The sequence below is a fragment of the Mirounga leonina genome, unplaced genomic scaffold (genome assembly GCF_011800145.1).
Source record: "Mirounga leonina isolate KUSES-001 unplaced genomic scaffold, KU_Mleo_1.0 Mir_454, whole genome shotgun sequence".
Lineage (NCBI taxonomy): Eukaryota > Metazoa > Chordata > Mammalia > Carnivora > Phocidae > Mirounga > Mirounga leonina.
Window position 1 is genome coordinate 8,673,502 of NW_023270763.1, and position 26,058 is coordinate 8,699,559.

The 26,058-nt window shown below is 51.0% G+C and overlaps 1 protein-coding gene across 1 annotated transcript; it reads left to right on the forward strand.

The window, feature by feature from the left end:
* Positions 1-12,873: 12,873 nt before the first annotated feature.
* Positions 12,874-21,785, forward strand: SSC4D (scavenger receptor cysteine rich family member with 4 domains). Its single transcript, XM_034988148.1, has 10 exons — positions 12,874-13,039; positions 14,636-14,671; positions 14,950-15,255; positions 15,959-16,036; positions 16,691-17,005; positions 18,070-18,147; positions 18,716-18,790; positions 18,902-19,213; positions 20,225-20,302; positions 20,914-21,785. Exons 1-10 carry the CDS (start codon positions 12,874-12,876, stop codon positions 21,228-21,230), a joined length of 1,761 nt encoding a protein of 586 aa, XP_034844039.1. The 3' UTR covers positions 21,231-21,785.
* The last annotated feature ends 4,273 nt before the right edge of the window (positions 21,786-26,058 follow it).

Here is a 26,058-nt window from a genome sequence, read left to right on the forward strand (position 1 = left end):
CCCCCCCCCCACTTGCGGTCTCTCTCACTGTCTCTAAAATAAATAAATAAGTCTTAAAAATAAATAAATAAATATATTTTAAAAAGGTTACATTTCGGGGCACCTGGGTGGCTCAGTCGGTTAAGCGTCTGCCTTTGGCTCAGGTCATGATCCTAGGGTCCTGGGATCGAGCCCCACTTCGGGCTTCTGGCTCAGCAGGGAGCCTGCTTCTCTCTCTCCCCCGGCCTCTCCCCCTGCTCGTGCTCTCTCTCTGTATCTGTGTCTCAAGTGAATAAATAAAATCTTTAAAAAAAAAAAAGGTTACATTTCTGAGGGGTTGAAACTACAGTTAGGTTAGGTATTAAATCTTGGTTTACTGACTTGGGGCCTTAACACAAGTGATGCCTTTTTGGGCCTGTGGTTTTCTTTTTAACCTACCTACCAGGTCCAGAGGGAGGGAGCCAGCTGGGGCCCGCGGCCCCAAAGAACAGCTAGTTGGAGACACTCTGTCTTAGGAGTGGGGGCCCTCTGGGGAAGGGGCCTCTCCGTGCTTGTAGCCCACAGCTGTGTTTGTGGACTGTGCTGGAAATAGGGTGGGCTGGGCTGGGCACTGCAAATGAGGGCCTCCTTGAAGCCTTGGGATCCATCCCCTCTCCCTCTGTGCCCTGGGACTAACCCCTCCTAGAAGGCTTCAGGATAAAAGGACATGGACTGCCTGGCCGGTGCAGTTGGTGGAGCATGTGGGTTTAAGCCCCACATTGGGCTTAGAGTTTACAAACAACTAAAAAATAAGACATGAAGAAATTGATGAGGGGGTGTGAGGCATGTATTGGGGGAGGGGGAGAGGAGGATGGGGGAGAGTATGCACATGAAGTGCTGGTAAGTTTGTGTGTCCCCTTTCCAGAAAGAGGACCGAAGACAACCCCATCAAGGAGCCTGGCCAGTCCAGCCCCAACTCTCCCCACCCCGCCCAGATTCTGGGTCTTTTGCATTTTTCTGAGCAGTACTGCCACCTGGTGGCCAGAATCACCAAAGGCGGAGGCACCAGCCCAGCGTGTTTTCCTTAAAATTCCTTAGAGCCCAGATACTGGTCTCTAAATACTATTCCTTTCTAACTGGGGGACCCAGGGTTCCTTGGAGGACTGGCTGATTCCAGGGCAAGGGCCAGGAAAGTACAGGTGAATCTGGAATGTCTTGTTATGGCAAAAAATGATCACAAAATGATGAGGGCGTGTCAAAAGGACTCAAGCCAAATTGAATGGGGGGGGTGGCCCCACTGGCCAAGTTGGGGACAACTGTACATCAAATGAATGAGGACAACAAGGACTCCACATCTCCACATTGAATAAAGTAAGAATCCACGGGCATCCATTCTGACAATGCGTAAAAACACATAAATGGGAATATTTTTCCATAAAAGGGAAGAAGCTTCTTTACAGTAGAACACTATCATAGGAGGAAGGACCATTTAGAAAATGACCATTTGGGGGCGCCTGGGTGGTACAGTCAGTTGAGCATTCTACTCCTGGTTTTCTGCTCAGGTCGGGATATTAGCATTGTGAGATCAAGCCCCATGTCTAGGGCTCTGTGCTTGAGATTCTCTCTCCCTCTGCCCCTCCCCCCACCTCTCTCTCTCAAATAAATAAATAAATCTTTAAAAAAATGACCAGTTGCAGTCATTATAGTAACAGATTCAGGCAAGAATTATCAGTGTATATTAAAAATTCATTGACGGCATGATGGGGGTGTTAGCTGTGGTGATAATCATTTCCAGTATATGAGTATCAGATCAACATGTTGTCCACCTTGAACTCACACAATGTTATGCAATTATAACTTGATAAAGCTGGAAGAAAAGTTCCGGAGATGGATAATGGCAGTGGTTGCCCAATGGTATGAATGTAGTGGATGCCACTGAACTATATACTTATAAATAACTAAAATTGTAAATTTTATTTATTTATTTATTTACTTACTTAGTCATAGTATTATTATTCATAACAAATAAATATATAAATATTTTATAAATATATAATCAATAAAGATTTTATTTTTAAAGATTTACTTATAAATAAAGATTTTATTTTTAAAAAAGATTATTTGAGAGAGAGAGAGCATGAGCGGGAAGAGGGACAGAGGGAGAGGGAGAGAGAAACTTAAGCAGACTCCATGCTGAGCACAGACCCGGAGGTCATGACCTGAGCTGAAATCATGAGTTGGACACTTAACCACAGAGGTGCGCCAAGATTTTATTTTTAAGTAATCTCTACATGCAACGTGGAGCTTGAACTTACAACCCTGAGATCAAGAGTTGCATGCTCTGCCAGCTAAGCCAGCCAGGCACCCCAAAATGGTAAATTTTATGTTATGTACATTTTACCACAATAAGAACAACACAGGGGGAAAAAAAACTACTTGATGGAAGCTTGAATGCATAGTTTCAAAGTTTCTCCCTCAAGATTCTGTATTAATTACAAAGGAGTAAGTGGTTACTTCACAGTGATTAAATCTGGCAGATACCACTTAAGCCACATTGTCAAAGTTAATTAACCATTAGAGGAATACACATTGTCCCATTAGTGGGATAAACTGACATTGTGTGCCTCCTCATGTGAGGGGATGATGCCCAGTTTTTGGAAAAAAGTATGTATGTGTATGTGTGTACACACTTTTATGTGTATACATGTGTGTATATATACGTGCTTGTGTATGTTCATTTATACACATACAAATATAAAGAGATACAGAGGAGCTCCCAGGTGGCTCGGTTAAGGTTAAGTGTCTGCCTTCAGCTCAGGTCATGATCTCAGGGTCCTGGGATCAAGCCCCGCATCAGGCTCCCTGCTCAGAGGGGAGTCTGCTTCTCCCTCTGCCCCTCGCTCTCTCTCTCTCTCTCAAGTAAATAAATAAAATCTTAAAAAAGAGAGAGAGACAGATACAGAGAGAGTATATGCAGCAAAATGTTCATATTTGCTGTAAAGGGGAAACAGGATTTCAAAATGAAAAATAAACCTTCTCTAGGTCAATTCAAGTGAAAGGGAAAATAGTGGCATCCCTTTTCAGAAGAAGGCTTTTAACCAGTTTCCAAAAGCAATTGCTGAAGTGAAATATGAAGTTACTAGACATAAACCGTACCAACCAAAAATGTGCAAGATCTTTGAGGAATACTTTATGAAACTTTATTGAAAGTCATCAGAGAATATCTAAATGCACAGAGAGCTATTCCATATTCATGGATGGGAAACACAATATCATCAAGATCTCAATTTTTCTCCCGAAGTTAATCTATAATCTCTGTCAAAATCCCCATAGGTGTGTGTGTATGCGTGTGTGTGTGTATGGAACCTGACTAAGTGATTCTAAAATTTATACAGAAGGGCTAAGGATCAAGGAAATCAAGACTTGTGAAGAAAAAGAACAATGCGAAAGACACATGCTCGCAGCTATGAAGTTATATATTCTAGAGCCATAGTAATTAAAATGAGGTGCTCATAGGACAGAAAAACACTAGGAGTGGAATAGATGAGTGAGTCCAGAAGCAGCCACTGACATATGTGAAATATGACACATAACAGAGGGGACAGATGGACAACTTAATGAAAGGAGCTGTGACAGTGATTATCCGTATGGGGGAAAAACTGGATATCTACTTCATACATAAAAAGGAATTCTAGATAAATTAAAGAGCTGAATGTGTAGGAAGAAAGCTTTATTTTTTTAAATCATTTTTAATTTTTTTAAAGATTTTTATTTATTTGTTTGACAGAGAGAGAGAGTGAGCACAAGTGGGGGGAGCGGCAGACAGAGGGAGAAGCAGGCTCGATGCGGCGCTCGATCCCAGGACCCCGGGATCTTGACCTGAGCCAAAGGCAGACGCTTAATGACTGAGCCACCCAGGTGCCCCTGGAAGAAAACTTTAAAATTTGTGGAAGGAAATACAACCTCCCGGGACAGAGTGAGATGGAGGGTATTTGCTAAACATGACCCACCCAACAAGAAAAAGCACAAAGCATTAAAGAGAGGTGACTTTTGGGGACACTTTCATAAGTGATAAAAATAGCTACCGTGACAGGGCACCGGGGTGGCTCAGTCAGTTGAGGGACCGGCTCTTGACTTTGGCTCGGGTCATGATGACAAGGTCCTGGGATCACGTAGGGCTCCATGCTCAGCGGGGAGTCTGCTTGAAGATTCTCTCCCTCTGCCCGTCCCCTTTCTCTCTCTCTCTCTAAAATAAATAAGTCTTAAAAAAAAAAAAAAAATAGAGGGGCACCTGGGTGGCTCAGTCGTTAAGCGTCTGCCTTTGGCTCAGGTCGTGATCCCGGGGTCCTGGGATCAAGCCCCGCATTGGGCTCGGCGGGAGGCCTGGTTCTCCCTCTCCCACTCCCCCACCCCGCTCGTGTTCACTCTCTCGCTGTGTCTCTCTCTGTCAAATAAATAAAATCTTTAAAACATAAAAATAAAAAATAAAAAATAAATAGAACTTTCCTGGGACACCTGGCTGGCTCAGTCGATGGAACATTTGACTCTTGATCTCGGGGTTGAGTTCGAGCCCCACATTGCCTGTAGAGATTACTCAAAAAAAAAAAAAAAAATTTTTTTTTTTTTTTTAAACTAGGACTTTCCTTTCTGTCACCCTGGGAAGGCAAAATAGCTGGTATGTGACAGAGAATAAGAGTAGCCATAAATTATAAGGCAGCTGGAATTTGCCAGACACACATACCCACATGCTGCCGATTCTGCTGCTTAATTCTGCAGCCAGACTTCAGACAGACTGGAGAGATCCCGATGGGCTGGGATCTGGCACATTTTTTGTGCAGTGAAAGAAATTTAAAGATACAAAAAGAAAGGGGCTCTAACGTGCATGGGGAACTTTTCACTATTTCATTATTAAATGTCAAATGGTATATAAAATTTACAGCCCACTGGAGCGAGTATGTAACCTTGATTACAGCTCAGGAAAACGGATATTTTGTACCACACTTTGACTTTTTATTATAAAGTGTTCAAAAATTATCTTAAAAAATAAACAAGTGTTGGGCGCCTGGGTGGCTCAGTCGTTAAGCGTCTGCCTTCGGTTCAGGTCATGATCCCAGGGTCCTAGGATCGAGCCCCACATCGGGCTCTCTGCTCAGCGGGGAGCCTGCTTCTCCCTCTCCCACTCCCCCTGCTTGTGTTCCCTCTCTCGCTGTGTCTCTCTCTGTCAAAGAAATAAATAAAATCTTTTAAAAAAAGAAAAGAAGGGGCGCCTGGGTGGCTCAGTCATTAAGCGTCTGCCTTCGGCTCAGGTCATGATCCCAGGGTCCTGGGATCGAGTCCCACATGGGGTTCCCTGCTCGGCAGGAAGCCTGCTTCTCCTTCTCCCAGTCCCCCTGCTTGTGTTCCTGCTCTTGCTGTCTCTCTGTCAAATAAATAAATAAAATCTTAAAAAATAAAAAAAAATAAATGTCTAAACTAAAAATGGAGGGGGCGCCTGACTAGCTCAGTTAGTAGAGCATGAGATCCTCGATCTCGGGTTGTGAGTTGAAGCCCCACACATTGGGCGTGGAGTCTAAAAAAATAAAATAGGGGAGCCTGGGTGGCTCAGTCGGTTGAGTGTCAGCTCTTGGTTTTGGTTCAGGTCATGATGTCAGGCTCGTGGGAAGAAACCCTGTGTGGGGCTCCCTGCTCAGCTCAGAGTCTATTTGAGATTCTCTCTCTCCTTCTTCCCCTGCCCCTCCCCCCGCCCCCATAAATAAATAAATAAAATCTTTTCTAAAAATAATAAAAATAAAGTCTTTTCAAAATAAATAAATAGGGATACCTGGGTGGCTCAGTCAGTTAAGCATCTGCCTTCGGCTCAGGTCATCATCCTAGGATCCTGGGATCGAGTCCCGCATTGGGCTCCTTGTTCAGCGGGGGAGTCTGCTTCTCTCTCTCTCTCCAACCCTCCCCCCACTCATTCTCTCTCTCTTTTGCAAATAAATAAATAAAATCTAAAAAAAAAAAAAAAAACCTGGGGTGCCTGGGCGGCTCAGTCGTCAAGCGTCTGCCTTCAGCTCAGGTCGTGATCTCAGGTCCTGGGATCGAGCCCCGCACTGGACTGCTCAGCGGGAAGCCTGCTTCTCCCTCTCCCACTCCCCCTGCGTGTGTTCCCTCTCTCTGCTGTCTCTCTCTGTCAAATAAATAAATAAAATCTTAAAAAAAAAAAAAAAAAAGAAGTGCATGAGGTCTTTTCATAACTGACCTAAGTGGAGTCATGGAAGCATCTGAGGGTCACTGCCCTCCCAGGGAGCTCAAGAGCAGATGAGGTGCTCCACATGGGAGAGGCATTCCAGAATGTGGAGCCCAGTGGAAATCCACCCATTAACTGGACACCAGATTTTCCTACCCTCCATCCGGGCCCAGCTGCCTCCAAATGATCTTTAAGAAAGGTCATCAGTAAATCAATCCCTCAGCACTGGCAGCTTCTCATACCAGAAAAGAAACACTTGTTGGAAACCATTTTTTCACACCTCAAGGTGATGATTTCAAGAAGTGCTAAAAATGTTTGCTTTTATCTTTATTTATTTTTTTTTTAAAGATTTTATTTTTAAGTAATCTCTACACCCAATGTGGGGCTCAAACGTACAACCCTGAGATCAAGAGTCACATGCTCAGGGTACCTGGATGGCTCAGTTGGTTAAGCATCTGCCTTCAGCTCAGCTCATGATCTCAGGGTCCTGGGATCAAGCCCCGCATCAGCTCCCTGTTCTCTGGGGAGTCTGTTTCTCCCTCTCCCTCTGCTCTCTCTCTCAAATAAATTAAAAAAAATATTTTTTAAAAACCTGGAAATACATGTTCAACTTCTAGGTGATAGGATGTTTTGAAAATCTACAATGCTTTTTTTTTTTTTAAAGATTTTATTTATTTGACAGAGAGTCACAGTGAAAGAGGGAACACAAGCAGAGGGAGTGGGAGAGGGATAAGCAGACTCTCCGCCGAGCAGGGAGCCCAATGCGGGGCTCGATTCCAGGACCCTGGGAGCATGACCTGAGCCAAAGGCAGACGCTTAACGACTGAGCCACCCAGGCACCCCAAGTGTCCGACTCTTAATCTCATCTCTGGTCGTGGTCTCATGGTTGTGAGTTCAGGCCCCGCAACTTTATTTTTAATGCCCATCACCCACTTACCCCATCCTCCCACCTCTCTCCCCTCCAGCAACCCTCTGTTTCTTAGAGTTAAGAGTCTCTTGCTGTGGGGCGCCTGGGTGGCTCAGTTGGTTAAGCGACTGCCTTCGGCTCAGGTCATGATCCTGGAGTCCCTGGATCGAGTCCCACATTGGGCTCCCTGCTCAGCAGGGGGTCTGCTTCCCCCTCTGCCCTCTTCCCTCTTGTGCTCTCTGTCTCTCATTCTCTCTCTCTCAAATAAATAAATAAAATCTTTAAAAAAAATAAAGTTGCTATGAAAGTTCATGTATAGGTTTTTGTACGGACATAAATTCTCATTTCTCTGAGATAAATGCCTGGGAGTACAATTGCTGGGTTATATGTTAGGTGTATGCTTCATTTTTTAAGAAACTGCCAAACTATTTTCCAGAGTGTCTGGACCCCTTTACATTCCACCAGCAATGAATGAGGGATCCAGTTTCTCCACATCCTTGTTAGCATTTGGTATTGTCACTATTTTTACTTTAGCCCTTCTGATAGGTGTGTGATGACATCTCATACTGATCTTTTTTTTTTTTAAGTAGGTTCCACACCTAGCATGGAGCCCAACGCGGGGCCTGAACTCACAACCATGAGACCACGACCAGAGATGAGATTAAGAGTCGGACACTTGGGGTGCCTGGGTGGCTCAGTCGTTAAGCGTCTGCCTTCGGCTCAGGTCATGCTCCCAGGGTCCTGGAATCGAGCCCCGCATTGGGCTCCCTGCTCGGCGGAGAGTCTGCTTATCCCTCTCCCACTCCCTCTGCTTGTGTTCCCTCTTTCACTGTCTCTCTCTCTGTCAAATAAATAAAATCTTAAAAAAAAAAAAAAAGAGTCTGACACTTAACCGACTGAGCTACCCAGGCGTCCCCTCTACTCTCCCTTTTTATAGCTGGGCTATGGCCAGCTAAGAGAAGTTCCAGCCATGATATAGGAGAAGGCTTGTGGTCATATCCTTTAAGGAAGGAGCTTGAAAAATCCCTCCATTTCTCCTTTCTTCCCCTTTTCGTTGTCTCTTATGGACTGAATGTATCCCTCCAAAATTCATGCTGAATCCCCGACCCCAAAGGTGATTATTTACAGAAATAGGGCCTTTAGGAGGTAATTGAAATTGAGTAAGTTCATAAGGGTAGGGTCCTCATCCCATAGGATTAGTGTCCTTATAAGAAGAGACACCAGAGAGTGCTCCCCAATCCCCATGTGAGAACACGGAGAGAAAGCGGCCATCTGCAAGCCAGGAAGAGGGTCCTCACCAAGGACCAAACCCTGCCAGAACCTTGATCTTGGACTTCCAGCTTCCAGAACTGTGAGAAAATAAATAAAAAAATAAAAGCAGATGGCAGGAGCCGCGGTAGCCCTCATGGGCCATGAGAAGGAAGCCCTGTGTTTTTGTTTTGTTGTTGTTGTTGTTGTTTTAGTAGGCTTCACACCCAGTGTGGAGCCCATTGCGGGGCTTGAACAAATGATCCTGAGATCAAGACCTGAGCTGAGATATAGAACAAGACGCTTAACCAACTGAGCCACCCAGGCGCTCCCAGAGCTGCTATTCTAACTAAAACAAGGAATGAAAATCCTCCCTGGGATCTCATGACACAGAGGTCCCTGGTGACCTTAGGAAGAGTTGCCTCAGCAGAGTGGTAAGGACCAAAGGCACTGAGAGAGGTAAGGAGGCGGACATGCGTGTGCGGGCAGCACTTTCGTGAAGTCTGGCTGTGATGGGGAGGAGAGGGATGGGGTACCGGCCGGAAGAGGGGCCCGTGGAGTCCAGTGGCAGCATGCAAGCCAAAGCTCGCTTGCTCAGATCTCCCTGGTAGAAAGAACTTGCTGATGAGCTGTGAGGAACGCAGGCAGCTGACAGACTCCAGTTCCAGCACCTTCCAAGGCCTGAGCATCTGAGCCAAGGCGTCACTTCCCAGACATTCTCCAGCCAGTGACAGAGGGAAACCAGGGCCTGACCATTTCTACCCTGAGGACCCACTAGCCACAGGTTGAAAGGGTTTTCTGTCATTTGCTTGTCATGACAGAGACCCGAGGATGCTCAGAAGCCCCATGTGAAGAATCCAGTTGGGAAAGAGCAGCTGACTATGGGGGAGAGAAGATGCACAGATGGAGAGAGGGAGGTCTTTGACAAGGCAGAAGGACATGGGGTCTGGACTGTGGGGGAGCAGTTCGGTCAGGCCAGGGGAGGAAGAAAGAGGCAGGAGGGAAGGAGGGATGGGTGCAGGCACACGAGGGTGTATAGCTTTGGGAGCGAGGTGATGGCAGACCTCCCTGCAGAGAGTTTTCTCTTTCTCCAAGAAATAGGAAGCAAGATCAGGCCCAAGAGCTAGGAAACAGTCCTTCGAGACACTGTGTCTCCCTTTGTCTGTTTTAGCCTTGTCTTCCCACCTGCAGGATAAACGATTTGGACTACACCCCTGGTTCCCAACCATGTTTGGTCCTCAGGAGCTTTTCAAAAATACACTTTTGGGGGATGCTATCCGTGAATCTCCATAGCAGAAATGGTGGGGGCAGGAATCTGTATATATTTTTAAAGTATATATAAAGGGGGGCTAATGTGGATACACAGCCAGGTTGGGGAAGTGCCCTGCGGGGGTGCTCCGGCTTTGAGAGTTTGTGGTTCAGGCAGCGGGAAGGAGCACAATTCCAGCACAGCATTTTATGGAAGCCGCAAGTTATAGAAGAAGCCACATGCCACTTTCTGTCACCCACAACTACAAAAGCCCCAAAGCTCAAAAGGCACCAGAACTCAAGAGGAATAACAGTAAGGCAAAATGAGCAGCAAGATCAGAGGCCCTACCTGCATGGGAAGCCCAGCACACACACTCTGGCTCCTGTGAAACAGAACAAGGAAGAGCCTGCAAGGAACAAGGAAGAACCCCCACCCCCCTCGTGGGACGTGGGTCAGGGCTTGATCGAGGGGATTCCCCAGGGCAACAGGATTAAGGGTTGGATAAGGCTATTGCAGGAGCTCAGGGATGCTTGGCCAAGCTGCCTTTCTGAAACCCGAGCCCTGGACTAGGAGGAAGGGGAAGGAGGGGCTGCCTGGCCCTGAGAGTCCACGCCTGTCCCCCCACCCCTGAGCTCCTCCTCTGCCTGGGTGCCCCTTCTCTGGGGCTGCTTCAGACTGTGCAGGTCACCTCCACTCTCCCTTTGCCTCCCTCTGCCCCTGAGGTCGGGTGGGGACAGGCTGGGTCCACCAGCCAGCTCCATGGACGGGGACTTTGCCTCTGCTCATCTTCCAGCTCTGGAAAGAAAAGAAGAAAGGTCTGTGTCCATTCGCGTTTGGGGACTCCTTCCCCCTCCTAAACTCCTGGGGGCAGAAAAGGTGATTTGAGATTTGATCTTGGATTGACTGTGGAAGAGGGGACAGAAAGATCCCAGAACATTCCCCCAGGTATGAATACTTCACTTTTGCTGGGGTGTGTGTGTGTGTATGTGTGTGTGTGTGTGTGAGAGAGAGAGAGAGAGAGAAAGAATGACAAGTTTTCTACTGGTCAGATGTGGAATTACCTTTGATGGTCTCCTGGGCCCCTTCTGACTGCTTCATTCTATGATTCTGCAGCTCTAAACTTCATTCAGTCATTCAACAAACATTTCCTGAGTACCCACCCTGTGCCAGATGCTGCCATTGAACAAGATCTGGCCCCTGCCCTTAAAGGTCCACAGAGAGTAGTAACAATAAAATAGCTACCACATTTATGGTGGGCCAGGCACTGGGCTAAACCTTTTATAAACTTTAGCTCCTTTAACACAGCAACAATTGTTAGAGTGAAGTGTATTACTAGCCCCATTTTACAGATGAGGATAGTGAGGCTTATTGAGGTGAGGTCACACAGCTAGTAGGTGGTGGAGCTGATGCTTCTAAGCACTGTGTTATGCTGCCCTCTCCCCTCCCCCCCCAGATGTAAAGGCAAAAGGTGCACTAATAAAGGGTGGGGAGGGAGTGTGAGCGCTTCAGAGAGTCACAGTTCATGGAGGGCAGGGAACAGTTAAGCCTCATTTCCACCTGGGGTCCCAGGGGGTGAGGCAGGGGCAGGCCCAGATCACTATGGAGCCCCTCAGCAAAGATTGGCCCATGGCTGCCCCCCTCCTCATAGTCCTCAACTCCCCATCTCCCAGCTGTCCCCAGGTCAGGCAGAGAGAAGACAAAAGCTGATTATTCCACTGGGGGCTGTACTGAGCCCCATGAATGGAGTATTGAAAACCCCGTGTCCACATCCAGATAGGTTTTCAATCCTTCCCCAACCAGACTGTTTGTATGCCAGGAGAGAGGCCAAGCCTGGGGTGGGTGGGGGAGATGGGGGCTGTCTCCTGTTGGGAGGTGTCTCCCTCTCAATATATCCCAAACAGGGGCGCCTGGGTGGCTCAGTCGTTAAGTGTCTGCCTTCGGCTCAGGTCATGATCCCAGGGTCCTGGGATCAAGCCCCGCATCGGGCTCCCTGCTTAGCGGGGAGCCTGCTTCTCCCTCTCCCACTGCCCCCTGCTTGTGTTCCCTCTCTCACTGTGTCTCTCTCTGTCAAATAAATAAATAAAATTAAAAAATATATATATATATCCCAAACAGACCCATCCACTAAACCAGACCCCCATCTCCCCCCAACCATCCCACTACTATCCACACACTGTGTCAGACTCCTGCTGAAGGTCTGCCAGGAAAGGGAACATGGGGTCTTACCGGGATGCTGCTTACATGGTGTGAATGTTCACTGAGCTCTACACTTCCAATTTATGCACTTTGGGGCTTGTATACCTCGATCCAAAATTAATTAATTAATTAATTAAAGATTTTATCCATTCATCTATTTGAGAGGGGATGGGGAGAGGGACAAGGAGACTCTGCACTGAGTGCAAAGCCTGACTCGGGGCTCGATCCCACAACCCTGAGACCATGACCTGAGCTGAAATCAAGAGTCGGAGGCTTAACTGACTATGCTACCCAGGCACTCCCCAAATTTATTTATTTATTTTTAAGTCATCTCTACACACAACGTGGGGCTCAAACTCATGACCCCAAGATCAAGAGTCACATGCTCTTCCAACTGAGCCAGCCAGACGCCCCTACTCAATCCAAATCTTAAAAAAGCATCTTCCAGGGCTTCCTACCCCAAAAGGGCAGAGCATCCCAAATGGCATCTACTCTCCCACCCCTTCACCATTTTGGCATATTTGAGAGTCACGGGAACCATATTTCCTTGATTTTTTTTCCCCTTAAATTGACTCATTTCTTCTGATTTAAATTAACTTTAAAGAGAAACTTTATATTGCCCCCAAGTAAATGGAAAACAGTAGCCTTTTCAAAAAGAGAAAGCACTCTAAAAAAAAAGAAAAGAAGAAAAGGAAAAGAGTAAACATTCTTTTATCGCCCACTAAAATTATGTGGATTACCATCAGTGGAACTAACACCGGGCTTTGGGATGCGCTGGGCCCTCAGCACAACCTTCGAGCCTGTCTTGGTCTGGGACCAGGCAACCCTCCAGCTTTGTCTCCTGCCACTTGCTCTCACACACCCTCGGCTCCAGCCAGACCTAGCTCCTCATTAGGGTCCTGTGCCCCATCCTTCCCAGAGGTCCCAGCTGTTGCCCCTGCTGCTGCCTCTTCTGGAATGCCAGATCCGAGCGGAAATGTCACACAACCCCTGAAGCTCTCGCTGGGCCCCTTCCACCTGGAAGAAGTGACTGGGGATCTTTAATTCCAGATGTTCCATCTGTGATTCCTCCACCGCCCCTTGATGGGACCCTCTGAAAGGCCATCCCCCGGCTGGATGCACAAGGAAGCAGAGATGCGAATTGGTCCCCAGACGGCAGAGAAGAGCAGGGGGTGGAGGCCCGGAGACAGGAGCAAGACCCCTTCATCCCTCCCCCCAGCCCTGTCCTTCCTCCTCTTCTTGCCGCTGGGTGAGTGCCCTCCCCGAAGCCCTGACCCTTCCCCTTTCTGGCTCTCAGTTTTCCCAGCTGTAAAATTATGGTGGGACATGGTTTGTTAATGAGGTGGTTTCCATAGTTCTTTCCAGATGCAAGCTAAGGGTCTTCGTTGGGGAAGTGGAGGGCTGAGTGCTGGAAGTGAGGGCTCAATGTATGCAGAGTCTGGGCAGTTAGGGGACATTGGAAATAGGGAAGGAGGGAAAGGAGTGGGCTCAGCAATGGCTGTTCAAAAGGCAGCTGGTGGGATACATAGAACCAAACGACCTAGGGACGATCCTAACTTGAGAAAGAAGAAACTGAGTCTCAGTTTCTTCATCTGTAAAATGGATACACTAGTACACACCTCGGAGGACTGTTGTAAGGATCCTATGAGGTGTCACGAATGTGTCTGAGAACTGTAATACCCTGCATATAAGCGAGGCGTTGTTATGGGGTTTTCCATTTCCCAAACTAGTTTCCCTGTTTACCTCCCCGCCTCTCAGGCCATGTGCCCAGAATTGTGTGGTGAAGAAGAGTGTGGCTGTCTAGGTTGGAATCCCGGCTCTACTCCCTGTTCGCTGTGTGGCCTTGAGCGAGTTGCCTAAACTCACTGAACCTGACGTTCCCCTTGTGCGCAATCCTACCCACCTCCTATGTCGTCCTAATGGTTAAGTGAGCCAGGCCACGTAAAGCGATGAGCACAGTGCCTGGCATATACATACATGAGGGCTGAAGGAGAAGGTCTTGTATAGGTATAGGTAAATCTTTTGGGGGATATCCTAATGAATCCCAAAGCCAATTGACACACTTAAGGCAGAGCTACTGACCATCTGCCCAGTCATAGGCTTGGGGTGGGGGACGGGAAACACCGAGATGAGACAGGCATGGTCACCTCACCAGGCAGAAGGCCCAGAAAGGGCCATGAAGATGGTGCTCAGGGATTCGGAGGAAACAGAAAGCACTTCTAGCTGAGGGTTCCAGGAAGGCTTCCCAGGGGAGGGGGCTCCGAGCTGTATCTGGAAGGAGCTGCAGGGCCATAACGAGCAAAACTGTTCAAGCAGAGGAAACTGCAGGGCTAAAGACCCAGAGACAAGACTGGTGGGATATAAAGAAGTCCAGGGGGGAGGCGGGCGCCTGGCTGGCTTAGTAGGTAGAGTGTGTGACTCTTGATCTCAGGGGTTGTGAGTTTCAGCCCCACTTTGGGTGTAAAGATTACTTAAAAAAAATTTTTTTTCAAAAAAAAAAAAGTTAGGGGAAGCTTGGTCAGAAGGTAGTAGAAGGCTTTGTAGAGAAAGCTCAGGGTCTGGGACTCCTGCGGGAAATGGAGAGTCTTTGAGGAACCTCAAAATGGAGGGCTATAATCAGACCCCTGTTTCAGGCGGATCTCTCTAGGGTGATGGGAGAGGGGTGAAGCAAGGAGGCCCACTGGGACAGTCTGGGGGAGAGAGCAGAAGCTTGGAGCAGGCAGGGGAAGTGAAGAGGTGGGGGATGATGGTAAGGACCATGTGGGGAGGGGAGGCAATGTTCCCAGGGCCAGGCCACCAGGGGAACAGGGTAGAGGGGCCAATATTCTTCTTTGTTCTGTTTCAGCCAGTGCCCTACAGCCCACGCCACTGCCCTTTCCAGGTAGGTGCCTCTGCCCCTCCAACCCGCACCCTGCCCTGCCCCCCATGTACTCAGATGCTCAGACAGATCCTCAGGGAATGATGGCTAACAGGCCCTCCATAACTCTAGATGCCCCCACACGGATTGTGCTAGTCTCCCCATTTGATAGAGAGGGAGAAATAAAGTCCTGAAGGGACTGATCCTAAGGCTCCCATGCTTCCATGACTTCACAGCAAGGTGGGCGTCCTGCAGGTCAGGCCCAAGCGATCCCTCTGGTGCCAGCTCAACCCTCTCCACAGAGCTGAGGCTGGTGGGGGGCCCGAGCCGCTGCCGGGGGCGCCTGGAGGTCTTGCACGGTGGCTCCTGGGGCAGCGTCTGTGACGATGACTGGGATGTGGTGGATGCCAACGTGGTGTGTCGACAGCTGGGCTGCGGCCTGGCGCTGCCCGTGCCGCGGCCCCTCGCCTTCGGCCAAGGCCGAGGCCCCATCCTGCTGGACAACGTGGAGTGCGGCGGGCAGGAAGCCGCCCTGAGCCAGTGCAGCAGCCGAGGCTGGGGCGTTCACAATTGCTTCCACTACGAAGACGTGGCTGTCCTGTGCGATGGTAAGCCGAGACCCCTGACCGGGGAGGGCAGGCAGCAGGGCTGCAGGCTGGATGAATGAAGGGACTTCCACGCGGAAGACCAAGCCGGGGGTGGCGCTGCTTAGTGCTGGCGAAGAGCCCCAGCCTAGCTGTCAGGGTCCCAGGGGTCCTTCTGCTTCATTGTGTGATCTTGGCTGAAAGGAAAACCAGCGCTATTGTTTCTATGTAGGGCCTTGATTGTTCCAGCAGAGGCCTCTCCCCATTTTTAAAATCAAACAAGCGGGGTCAACACTGGCAGCAAGGTCCATTTGGTGTGGGGCTGCCGCAGAAACCGCTGAGAGGCATTGACCTTGAGAGTAACGGTTCTAGTTTTCCAAGAAAACCCCCTGGTGGTCTCATTAAAACACAGCCTGCGGCTCCAACCCAGAGTTTCTGATGCTGCAGGTCTGGGGTGGGGCCCGGGAATTTGCATTTCTAGTACGTTCTCAAGTAATGGGATGCTGCTCTAAGAACTAAAAGAACTCGTCTGAAGCTACTGCTTTCTGGACTCAGGGGCCCCCTTCTCCTCTCACACCCCAGGGTTCCTGGCTTTGACCCTTTGTGTGGCCAGAGGCCCTATGGCAGGTACCAGCAGCAGCCCTGCTGCTAACACACCCGTGGGTGTGAGGATGAAGAACAGAAAGATCCATGTATCCTCCTCCCTTCCACCCTGCTTCCTTCCCAGAATTCTTGCCCACGCAGCCCCCAACAAGGAAAGTGTTCACCAGTAGGGTGCCCCCTACAACTCCCCAGAATGGGAAAGGTAAGTAAGGGCAACATGGGGGACCACCTGGGTCTTAAGAGAAGGACCCCAAGGGGAGTCTCCCATATCTACCCTTGACGGTGGGAAGAGAGGGATAACCAATGGGTGAGCTGGGTCATTCCCTCCCCATCCTGCCCCTCACAGCCCCCCAGGCTGCTCACAGTCTGGATGGGGAAAGAGGAGTCCCTTCCCGTGGGATGATTAAAAATAGTCAGCACAAGTTTAGTGAGAGAGGTGAGGACCCGAGCTTAATCCAATGGGAGAGTCAGATATGTACAGAAATGTGGATAATGATGTAGAACAAGAAAATGGAAAGTGCCCTAAAGGATGGACAGATAAATAGGCAAGGAAGTCCTCTGCGGTTAGGATTGCTTAGGAGAGCAGGGACCAGTGCCAGGAAGGTTGGTTTCAGGCAGGAAATGACACAAAGCCAGTCTGTCCCGATCCCACAAACCTCCCCCTATCTGGGACTGTGAGGCCGCAGTGCCCTGGGGTAACTGGGTGAACCGCTCCTCCTGGGTTTTAGGTCCTGGGGCACCATGCACTGTGGGCACGTGCGGGGCCTGAGGCACTGTGGGTGCGCTGGGTCAGGTGCAATGTTGGACGGGGAGGCCGAGCCCTGTGGGAGATGCTCCCTGTCCCCACCCCCACCAGGTGAGGGCAGTGTGCGCCTGGTGGGGGGCACGGGCCCGTGTCAGGGCAGAGTGGAGATCCTGCACGGCGGCCTGTGGGGCACCGTGTGTGACGACGACTGGGGGCTGCCGGATGCTGCCGTGGTCTGCCGCCAGCTGGGCTGTGGGGCCGCCCTGGCCGCCACCACCAACGCCTTCTTTGGCTATGGCACGGGGCACATCCTGCTGGACAACGTGCACTGCGAAGGCGGCGAACCCCGCCTGGCAGCCTGCCTAAGCCTGGGCTGGGGTGTGCATAACTGCGGCCACCACGAGGACGCTGGCGCGCTCTGCGCAGGTGCGGGCTGGGGGGCGGGCTGGGGGCGGGGCGGGGCGGGGCGCGGGGGCGGGGCCGTATTCCGAGGCACGCGGGCGGGCGTGGCTTGATGGCTGCCGCTATGCTCCCCAGTGCTTTCCAGGAAGACCCCGAAATTACTTCTAACGTCTCAATACTGCTCTAGAAGTGCCTCTGAAAGTCCCAGTAGTCTTTGTGGTAGGTTTCACAGTATTGTGCCAGCAATACTCCAGAATTATCTAACAGTACCCCAAGAACGCCCCCGGAATTTTCTAGCAATTTCTAGGTACTCTTCATGGAATACTAAAAAGTAAAGTAATATTACTCTAGAATTGCAGCAGAGATACCCCAGAATTCTCTCACTGTAGTCCAGGGATGGCCCCAGATTTACATAGCGTACACAGCTCTCTCTAATTCTGGATGCTCTTATAATAGTATTTTCACCCACCTGGTCCTCCCATTTTGAGAGTTTTCCTGAGCAAATAGGAATAATAGAACCAGTAATGGCACTTCACAGATGGACTCCACTCTACAAGATAAAAGTGTTTGCCCATGCCTCACCGCAAACCAGGGGCTGCCATTCCTAGTTTACAGAGGGGAAAGGCTAGGCCCCGTGAGGCAGAGCCTGACCCATGCTCACACATTGAGCCCTGGCAAAGCCACAGCTAACCTTGCTGCACAGTCCCCAGCATGACCCTTGCCCTTTCTCGTCCTATTTTATCTGTAAGATGGGAATGAACCTTGTTTTGTAAGCCCCTTAGGACTATGCATGGCCCTCCCTGGTGGGCTCCCATTGGGCTTCTGGAAAACATTGGAGAGAAATGAAAGTACATCTGCCAAAGCCCTTTATAAACTGTGGAGTGTACACTTGTGCACCACAAGTAAATTACAAACACTGTCAAGTAGGGCAGACCTCCTTGGACCACAGCCGGGGTTGAGCCCCTGACTCTGGAAGTAAGATCTGCTCTCTTCTCCAGGGAGACCCTCCCATCCTCCCCTGACAGCCCAAGGCTGACCAGGAACCAGAACCTTGGCCTCTGACCCTGCTCCTTTCTCTCCTGCTCCAGTGCTGGGCCCCCCGATTCTCACAGCACTACCACCCTTGGCCACAAGAGAGGACTGGGCCTGGCACACGGAGCCAGGGGGTAAGAAGCCCAGCCTTCCAGGCTGGAATGGTAGGGGCAAGGTAGGCAGGGCTGGGAATTAGAAAGGCTGTCCTGGATCTACTGGAGGGGGGCCCTGGCTAGCCGACCAGGTCTTTTGGCCAGATGGTAAAGAGGTGGTGAGAGAACGATGAGCGGATGGAGCAAGGATGAAATCCAGGGCTCTGGAAAGTTCAGCAAGGTGGGAGGAGATAGTAAGGGATTTCTTCAAAGCTCTGAGGTAAAATTTGGGTGGGTGCTGAGGTTGGAAATTGAGAGACCTTGAGAGGGTTGAGCTAGAGGTTGAATGAAGGCTACAAGCACATTTGGAGTTTGGTCTGGAACGATCATTGGAATTGAAATTAGGATAATGCCTGGAAATAGGACTCGGTTCATTCCAACCAAGTTTCCTGAGGACTACACGTGACAACACGGCGACACTAGGATTGAGGCTGAGTGTGGGGTGCAGGTGTGGTACAGCTGGGGGATCTCATAGGCATCCCTGTGCCCTGCTGCAGGCCAGAAGGCCTCTTTGTCCCCTTCAAATGCTCTAGATGCCCTGTCTCTGCAGCTACAGGAGTTGGTGCCCTGCCTTCCAGGGAGACGGCACTGTTCACCACAGCTACCTGGGCCGCGGGGAAGAAAAGTAAGTGGCAGAGCCAGGGTTCTGTTGCGGGTGGGAGAGGGTGCGGCTGGGGCTCTGGGAGCCAGCGGCCGCAGCCCAGCCCCTATGGCCGCGGGCCTGTGCGCCCCGCAGGCGGCCGGCTGCGGCTGGTGGGCGGCCCGGACCCATGCCGCGGCCGCGTGGAGGTGATGTACGCCGGGGGCTGGGGCACCGTGTGCGACGATGACTGGGACTTCGCGGATGCGCGCGTGGCCTGCCGCGAGGCGGGCTGCGGTCCTGCGTTGGGCGCCACCGGCCTCGGCCACTTCGGCTACGGGCGCGGCCCCGTGCTGCTAGACAACGTGGGCTGCGCCGGAACGGAGGCCCGCCTGAGCGACTGCTTCCACCTGGGCTGGGGTCAGCACAACTGCGGCCACCATGAGGATGCCGGCGCGCTCTGCTTAGGTGAGGCCGCTGCGAGACCCAGCAGAGACACGTACTGCAGCGCGGGCGGGGCAGCGCAGCACGGCCTCCCAGGAATGGGCGGGGCCGCGCGCAGGCGCGTACTGCAGCGAGGGCGGGACAAGGCGGGCTCTGAGAAATGGGCGGGGTCATGCGTGAGGGCTCTCTGCGGCACGGCACCGTGTGGGGGGCTGGAGAGGACGCGCACTCCGCAGAGGGAGGCGGAGCCCGCCCATCTACTCGCTCTGCGGCTGCGCGGCGCGGGCGGAGCCGGGAAGGGAGCGCCCTCTGCAGTGAGAGTGGGGTGGATCTTGGGGAGGGCGCGCACTCTGCGGCAGTGAGGGGCGGGCTGGAGGGGAGAGGCGGAAAGCCGGGGACAAAGTCTGGAAATCTGTGTGAAGGGAGGGGCTGGGGAGCTTTCGCTCTGCTGAGTCAAGGACCCAGAAAGCTCTAATAAGCAGAGAGAGTTAGTTGATCGCTTTCGGGGAGCAAGCATCTGACCTTTGGGAGGAATCAATGGAAAGGGGTGTTTGTAGAGTCTGACCTATTTTAAAATGCTGTTCATTGATTGGTGTGGGCATTGATAGCTTCATCCTCCTTTGGTGCCCTGGGCCTAATAACTTTGGGGTAGCTACAAAGGGTTCCGCTTTGGGTCCCAAGGTGAAAGAAACACAACCCTTATTTATTTATTTTTAGATTTATTTATTAGAGAGAGAGCATGAGCGGGGAGGAGGGGCAGAGAGAGAGAGAAAGAAGGGAGCCCGACCACGACCCTGAGACCATGACCCCAGTGGAAACCAAGAGTCGGACACTTAACTGACTGAGCCACCCAGGTGCTCCATCAACCCCCATTTCTGATCCAACTGGCAGAGAGCAGTTGTCTTTCAGGGTCCTGTAAGGTCCTCTCTGCCCCTAAATCAGGCTTCCCTTGGGAGGCCAGGAGGTAACCTGGCCTCAAGGAACATGTTCCCTAATGTTACAGCCACCTCTTTTTCTTTGTCCTTGCTGAGCCAGGCCCAGAGGAGCTAGGACTGCAAGTCCAGCAGGATAGTTCTGAGACCACCCGGGTGCCCACTCCTCGGCCAAGGGACGGTAGGTGCTTACAGCCCCCAAAGATGGAGGTAGAGGCATCAGGATAGGAAGGACCAGAATTGAGAGAGATCATAGCCTGAGGTTATCCAGCTCAACAGATTTGCACCAGGTTTGAGAATCTTTGTTCTGTGCTAGTCCGGGATATGGTGTCCAGAAAGAGGTAAAGGGGGGTTTTAAGGGAGCAATCTTAGAGATTTCTAGGGATAGGACCAAAATAAGGGAATGTGGCTCCTTCCTGAAGAGAGAAATGAAAGAATTCACTTTTACACCTGTGGATGAGAGGAGATGATGAACTTCAGGGGACACAATCACAGTCTCTAGAGAGCAGCGCTGGGGCTGAGGGTCTGGGATTATGAACAGAGGATTAAGAACAGACATGAAGCACTCGGGATGTGCACAGCACCCCCACAAAGCCTGGTACACATTCTTCCAGTCCAGAGACTGAGTCTGGACTGCTGCGCATCCTATTTTAATCTGATTTGTCTGCCCTTATCCATCGGCCCCTAGGGCAATGCTGTGTCTCAAACCACCACCCTTTGCCTCTTCTGTCCACCCCTTCATGGCCTGGCATGGGCCAGCCCCTGCAAGCCCTGATCCTTGTCTCTCCCCAGGGCACCTGCGTCTGGCCAACGGAGCTCACCAGTGTGAGGGGCGTGTAGAACTCTTCCTAGGGCAAAGGTGGGGCACTGTTTGCGATGATGCCTGGGACCTGCGAGCAGCCACTGTCCTGTGCCACCAGCTGGGCTGTGGCCAGGCCCTGGCAGCCCCCGGCGAGGCCCACTTTGGCCCAGGCCGAGGCCCTATCCTCCTGGACAATGTCAAGTGCCGTGGGGACGAGAGTGCTCTTCTGCTCTGTTCTCACATACGCTGGGATGCCCACAACTGTGACCACAGCGAGGATGCTAGTGTCCTGTGCCGGCCATTGTGACCCAGCCTGTTCTGCAGACCATCTCTTCTGGGAGCCTGCTGTGGCTTGTCCCTCTTCCTCCAGGAAGCCCTCCTCCTGTGACAACTTCAGTTCACCCTACCCTTCCCTCTTCTTGCCTGGGAGAGAACCCACTCTGACAATGTGGTCCTGCCTTGGGAGCCTAGAGCCTGACTCTACCCATCAACCTCAACTGTTGTCAACTACCATGGGCCCAGTTCAGTGAGAGCTCCCACTTTCTCCTCAGCCAAAACATAAAATGGAGGGAAGGGAATGACTTAACTCTCTTCTTTGGTGGGGCTCCTCTTATAGCAATTTGACCCTGCCTTCCTGGACCCCGGTCCAGGAGGCTCAGGGGCTCTCTATAAATGGGGTATCTCCCTCTCCCCCACCCATATTGGGATCCCCATGAACAGGGAAGGCAAGAGAGGCCCACAGCTCTTACCTTCGCCTGCCTGGGGCTGCAGAAGAACCTGGGTCATTGCCCTGGCCTTCTCCATGAGGGCCCAGACTCAGATGGTGCTTGGCTGGACAAGGGGACTGGAGGGGCCAAGCAGGGACAGTGGCCCCTCCCTGCAGCTGGAACCAGCATCTCTGATTTATGCTGCCCCCACCACAGAGCCTCCACTCTGCAGCAGTGAAGAACCCTGGGGGCCTGTAGCCACCTGTTCGTAGGTGCCAAGTCAATAAAGCATTGTCCCCCCGCCCCCCGCTGTCTTTTAACTTGTGGGCACAAGTGCATCATTTGTAGCAGCAGGAAAGACTGGTTAGGACTCTGGAGGAACCCAGCTTGGGGATGGAGTGTGGGTTCAAGAGCATCATCAGAGAGCTCTCAGCAGGCCCACGCATCTTTGAAATGCTGACTCACGATAGGAGGCCTGGAATGCCCCAGAGGGTCCCCAGCCCATCCCTGCTTTCCTTTTGCATATAGAGAAAATTAGGTCCTACTGAAGGAAAGGATCTGCTCCAAGCCACATTGCAAGGTGGGCAGAGGCACTAGAAGCAAAACTTGAGAAGAGGCAGGGAGATGAGAGCATCTGAGGGCTGCTCCTGGAGCACCTCACCTGGAGCTCCAAGGGCAGAGAGAAGTGGGGGATCTTGCCAGAGCCCCTCTCAGTCGCAGGGTGGGTGACTTGCCAGTAAAAAGCACCTGTCCTGGTCAAGCCTCTGCCCTCCACGTCTGGCGGGCAGGCTCTCTGCTTTCCCATGCCTGCTGTATCAAATTATCACAAACGGAATGGCTTAAAACAACACAAATTTATTATCCTACAAAGTTGTTTTTTTTTTTTTAAGATTTTATTTCTTTATATGAGAGAGTGAGCAGGGGGAGGAGCAGAGGGGGAGGGAGAAGCAGACTCCTCGCCAGGTGTGGAGCCGCACGCGGGGCTCAGTCACAGGACTCTGAGATCATGACCTGAGCTGAAACCAAGAGTCGGATGCTCAACCGACTGCTACCCAGATGCCCCTATCCTACAGTTTTTGAGGTCACCAGTTTGAAGTGGGTCTCCCTGGGCTAAGCTCAAGTTATTGGCAGGTTGGTGTTCTTTCAAGAGAATCTAAGGGAGAATCCATTTCCTTACCTTTCCAGGCTGTCCGCATCCCATACCGGCTCATGACCTCCTTGCAGCCAGCAAGTGCATCACTTGGACTGCCGCTTCCATCACCTCATCTCCTTTCCTGACGCTCCTGCCTCCCTCTTCCGTCCTCTGAAGCCCCTTGTGATTATAGGAGACCTGGATAATCCAGGCTACTCCCCCATCTCAAGGTCCTTAACTTAATCACATCTGCAAAATCTCTTTAGCCCTGTAAAGTAACACGTTCAGGAGCTCCAGGGATTAGGACATGGACATTTGGGGGGAGGTGAGTGGGGGAGGGCATTATTCTGCCTCCCACAGGCTCCAGACCTGGGTCCTGGCTCACAGCCAAGGAGTGAGGCAGACACTTGAGCTCCACAGTCCATCAGCACTTGGCAGTAATGGCTTTGTCTCCATTTTTCAGGGAGCTCTGAGACCCACTGTGTCATTAGAAGGATGAGGACCCGAGCATTATGAAAGGAACAAAAATATTTAAGGACTCAGGGAGTCAGGGCAGAGAGACGGGACCCTCCAGCCAGCCTGTATTCCCCAGAGCGGAGTGCAGTGCACTCAGATTCTGCGTAGCCACTCTGGCCACACCCACATTCAAGTGTGCCCCTCCCTCGTCCTGAGAAGTATCACAGCTTCCCATCCCTGGACTCCTCTTTCCCATCTAAACAAACTGCTTTCATCTAAGCTCTGTCAACCCACATAGCAGCCCTGTGAGGAAGCATTATCATCCTTTTTTTTTTTTTTTTAAGATTTTATTTATTCATTTGAGAGAGAGAGAGAGAGCATGAGCTGGGGGAGGAGTAGAGGCAGATGGAGAAGGAGAAGCAGGCTCCCTGCTCAGCAGGGAGCCCGATGCGGGACTCCATCCCAGAACCCTGGGATCATGACCTGAGCCAAAGGCAGATGCTTAACCGACTGAGCCACCCAGGCGCCCCAATTATCGTCCTTTTTTGCAGACAGGGAAAGCAGGCTCAGAGAGGGACACTGATTTGTCCAACTCAGTGGACCCACGACTAGAACCTAAGATTTTTTTTAAGTAAGCTCTGCGTCCAGCATGGGGCTTGAACTCACAACCCTGAGTTAAAAAAGTCACATGCTCTACCCACCGAGACAGCCAGGTGCTCTATTCTAAAACCTAAGATCTCGATGCCCCTTAATACTGGTCACCAACATGTCCAGGGCTCCCCTTCCTGGCACATGGTAGATTTGCACCTCCTGGTCCTCTTGAAGTGAGGCATGGCCCTATGACATGCTCTGGACAATGAAACATGAGTGGAAGTACCCCCTCAGATAGGAGCCCTCAAGGACCTGAGCACAGTTTGCCGAATTCCTTCCTTCAAGGTGACCAGTGATGTTCCAGGTGGCACAGGGTCCATCAACCTGCGTCCCCGAGTGAGGGCCACTTGGAGCAAAGCCTCTGTTGACTCCCCATGGACTTAGAGCGAGTGAAAAATAAGTCTTTGTTGTTGTAAACGAGAGTGGTTTTTTTTTTTTATCTGAGCAACCTAACCGAGAGCACCCCGTCTGACATGCTCAGGCTCCTAAAGTTTTCTGCCCTGTGGGGTTTATATGAAGCCTGTTTTCCAGCCAGTTATCAAGGCTAGTACTGTTATAACTCTGTCGTGGGGTACTTTTTGGTATTCGGTGGGCCAGGGCCTGCTGACTGGGAGCACACAGATAAATAAGACAGGACTTTTGCCCTTGAGAAACTCACATAATAATCGCTTGCTGACTTGCTGTCCCTGAGTGGGACAGGCTCTCCTGAAAGTCAGCCTGTCCCACTCAGAACTTTGCCACCTCTACCTAAACCTGGGTTTCCCTGTTTGGTAAGTAGCGCTACCAACCACTAGCTTAAGCCAGGAACCCGGGTGTTATCCCCAGCAATCCCCATCTCCCAAAACTAATTAGCCACCAAACGTTACTGATTCCATCTCCCGAACCTTATTAGAATCTGTTCACTTCTCTCCACCCCACATTTCTCACCACAGCTTCTTCACTGGCTCCCTGTCTCCAGCCCATTCCCCACACCACAAGAACAGTGCACTATTTACAAACCCAGTGCAGCCACTACCTTGGTCAAACCCCTCCCATGGCTCCCCAGTGCTCTTCCTCAACTCCTTAGCTCAATTTGCAAGGTCCTGTCCAGCCTGGCTCTGCCTGTGTTTCCAGCATCATCTCTTGCCACTTGCTGCCAGGTTCTCACCAGGCTGAACTACTTTCAATTCCTCTAATGTCTGGGCTCCCTTCCCACCGGGCCTCTGCACATGCTGTTCTCTCTGCCTGGGATACACGTCACCCTCTCCCCTCCTTCCCCTGAGTCAACTCTTATTTAGCCTCATGTCTCAGCTTTCCTTTTCTCCAGAAGGCCCTCTCTGATACCTCCTCCTCCCAGTCTGGACTAGGCACAGCGAGCATCATACCCAGGGGAGACAGTACTCACCCCTGCTGAGATTGCTGACTTGGCTGTCTCTTCTACTAGCTCAGGGGGCCTTTGAGGGCTGCGGCTGGAGCTGTAATGCCCAACTTTGTGCACAGGACTCCACATACAGCAGCTGCTCAAATAATATTTGTCGGGTGAGTGAAGGACACGAGCAAATATTTCTGGAGCCCCTGTGTGCTAGGCCAAGCACAGTGCCGGGCTCTGGGGCCCCAGAGCAAGAAGAGACCTGGAGCAGCTTCCTGTTTGCAAGGCACAGAGATTACTTTCAAGAGGAGAAGAAACCAATGATAAGCCACTGAGCATATCCATAGTCAATTTGAGCTAGTGATTAGTGCTCTAAAGGACATAAAGCAGGTGTCGTGGTAGGGACTGGGTGGTCAGAGAAGGTCCCCGATGAGGTGAGGCTTGAGATGGGCCTCAGTAATGAGAGGGAGGTGGTCATGAACCTTTTGGCCACAGAAAGGTTTGGGAAACATTCTAAGTCCTTCAATGGGGATTTAGCCTGGTCTACAGAAGGGCCAGATCACTCAGGGCTTTCTAGGCTGTGGGGAGAAGTTTTATTCTAAGGGCAATGGGAATCCATTGGAAAATGAATGAGATAGGTGCCCCAGATGTCAGCCTCTTGAATATCTTCCACCTCTTTCAACTTGCTGAGTGCGCCTTGCCTCTTAAAATTTACTTAAAAGGACCCGCCACTGGGGTGCCTGGGTGTTTCAGTTGGCTGAGCGTCTGACTCTTGGTTTTGGCTCTGGTCATGATTTCAGGGTCTTGAGATCAAGCTTGGGCTCCAAGCTCAGTGTGGAGC

Bases quoted from the DNA above. Each gene is read 5' to 3' on its own strand.
- SSC4D (XM_034988148.1), top strand. From the start codon at position 12,874: ATGGGACCCTCTGAAAGGCCATCCCCCGGCTGGATGCACAAGGAAGCA. The intron at 17,006-18,069 runs GTGCGGGCTGGG...CTCCTGCTCCAG, and splicing joins CGCTGGCGCGCTCTGCGCAG to TGCTGGGCCCCCCGATTCTC. The intron at 19,214-20,224 runs GTGAGGCCGCTG...TTGCTGAGCCAG, and splicing joins TGCCGGCGCGCTCTGCTTAG to GCCCAGAGGAGCTAGGACTG.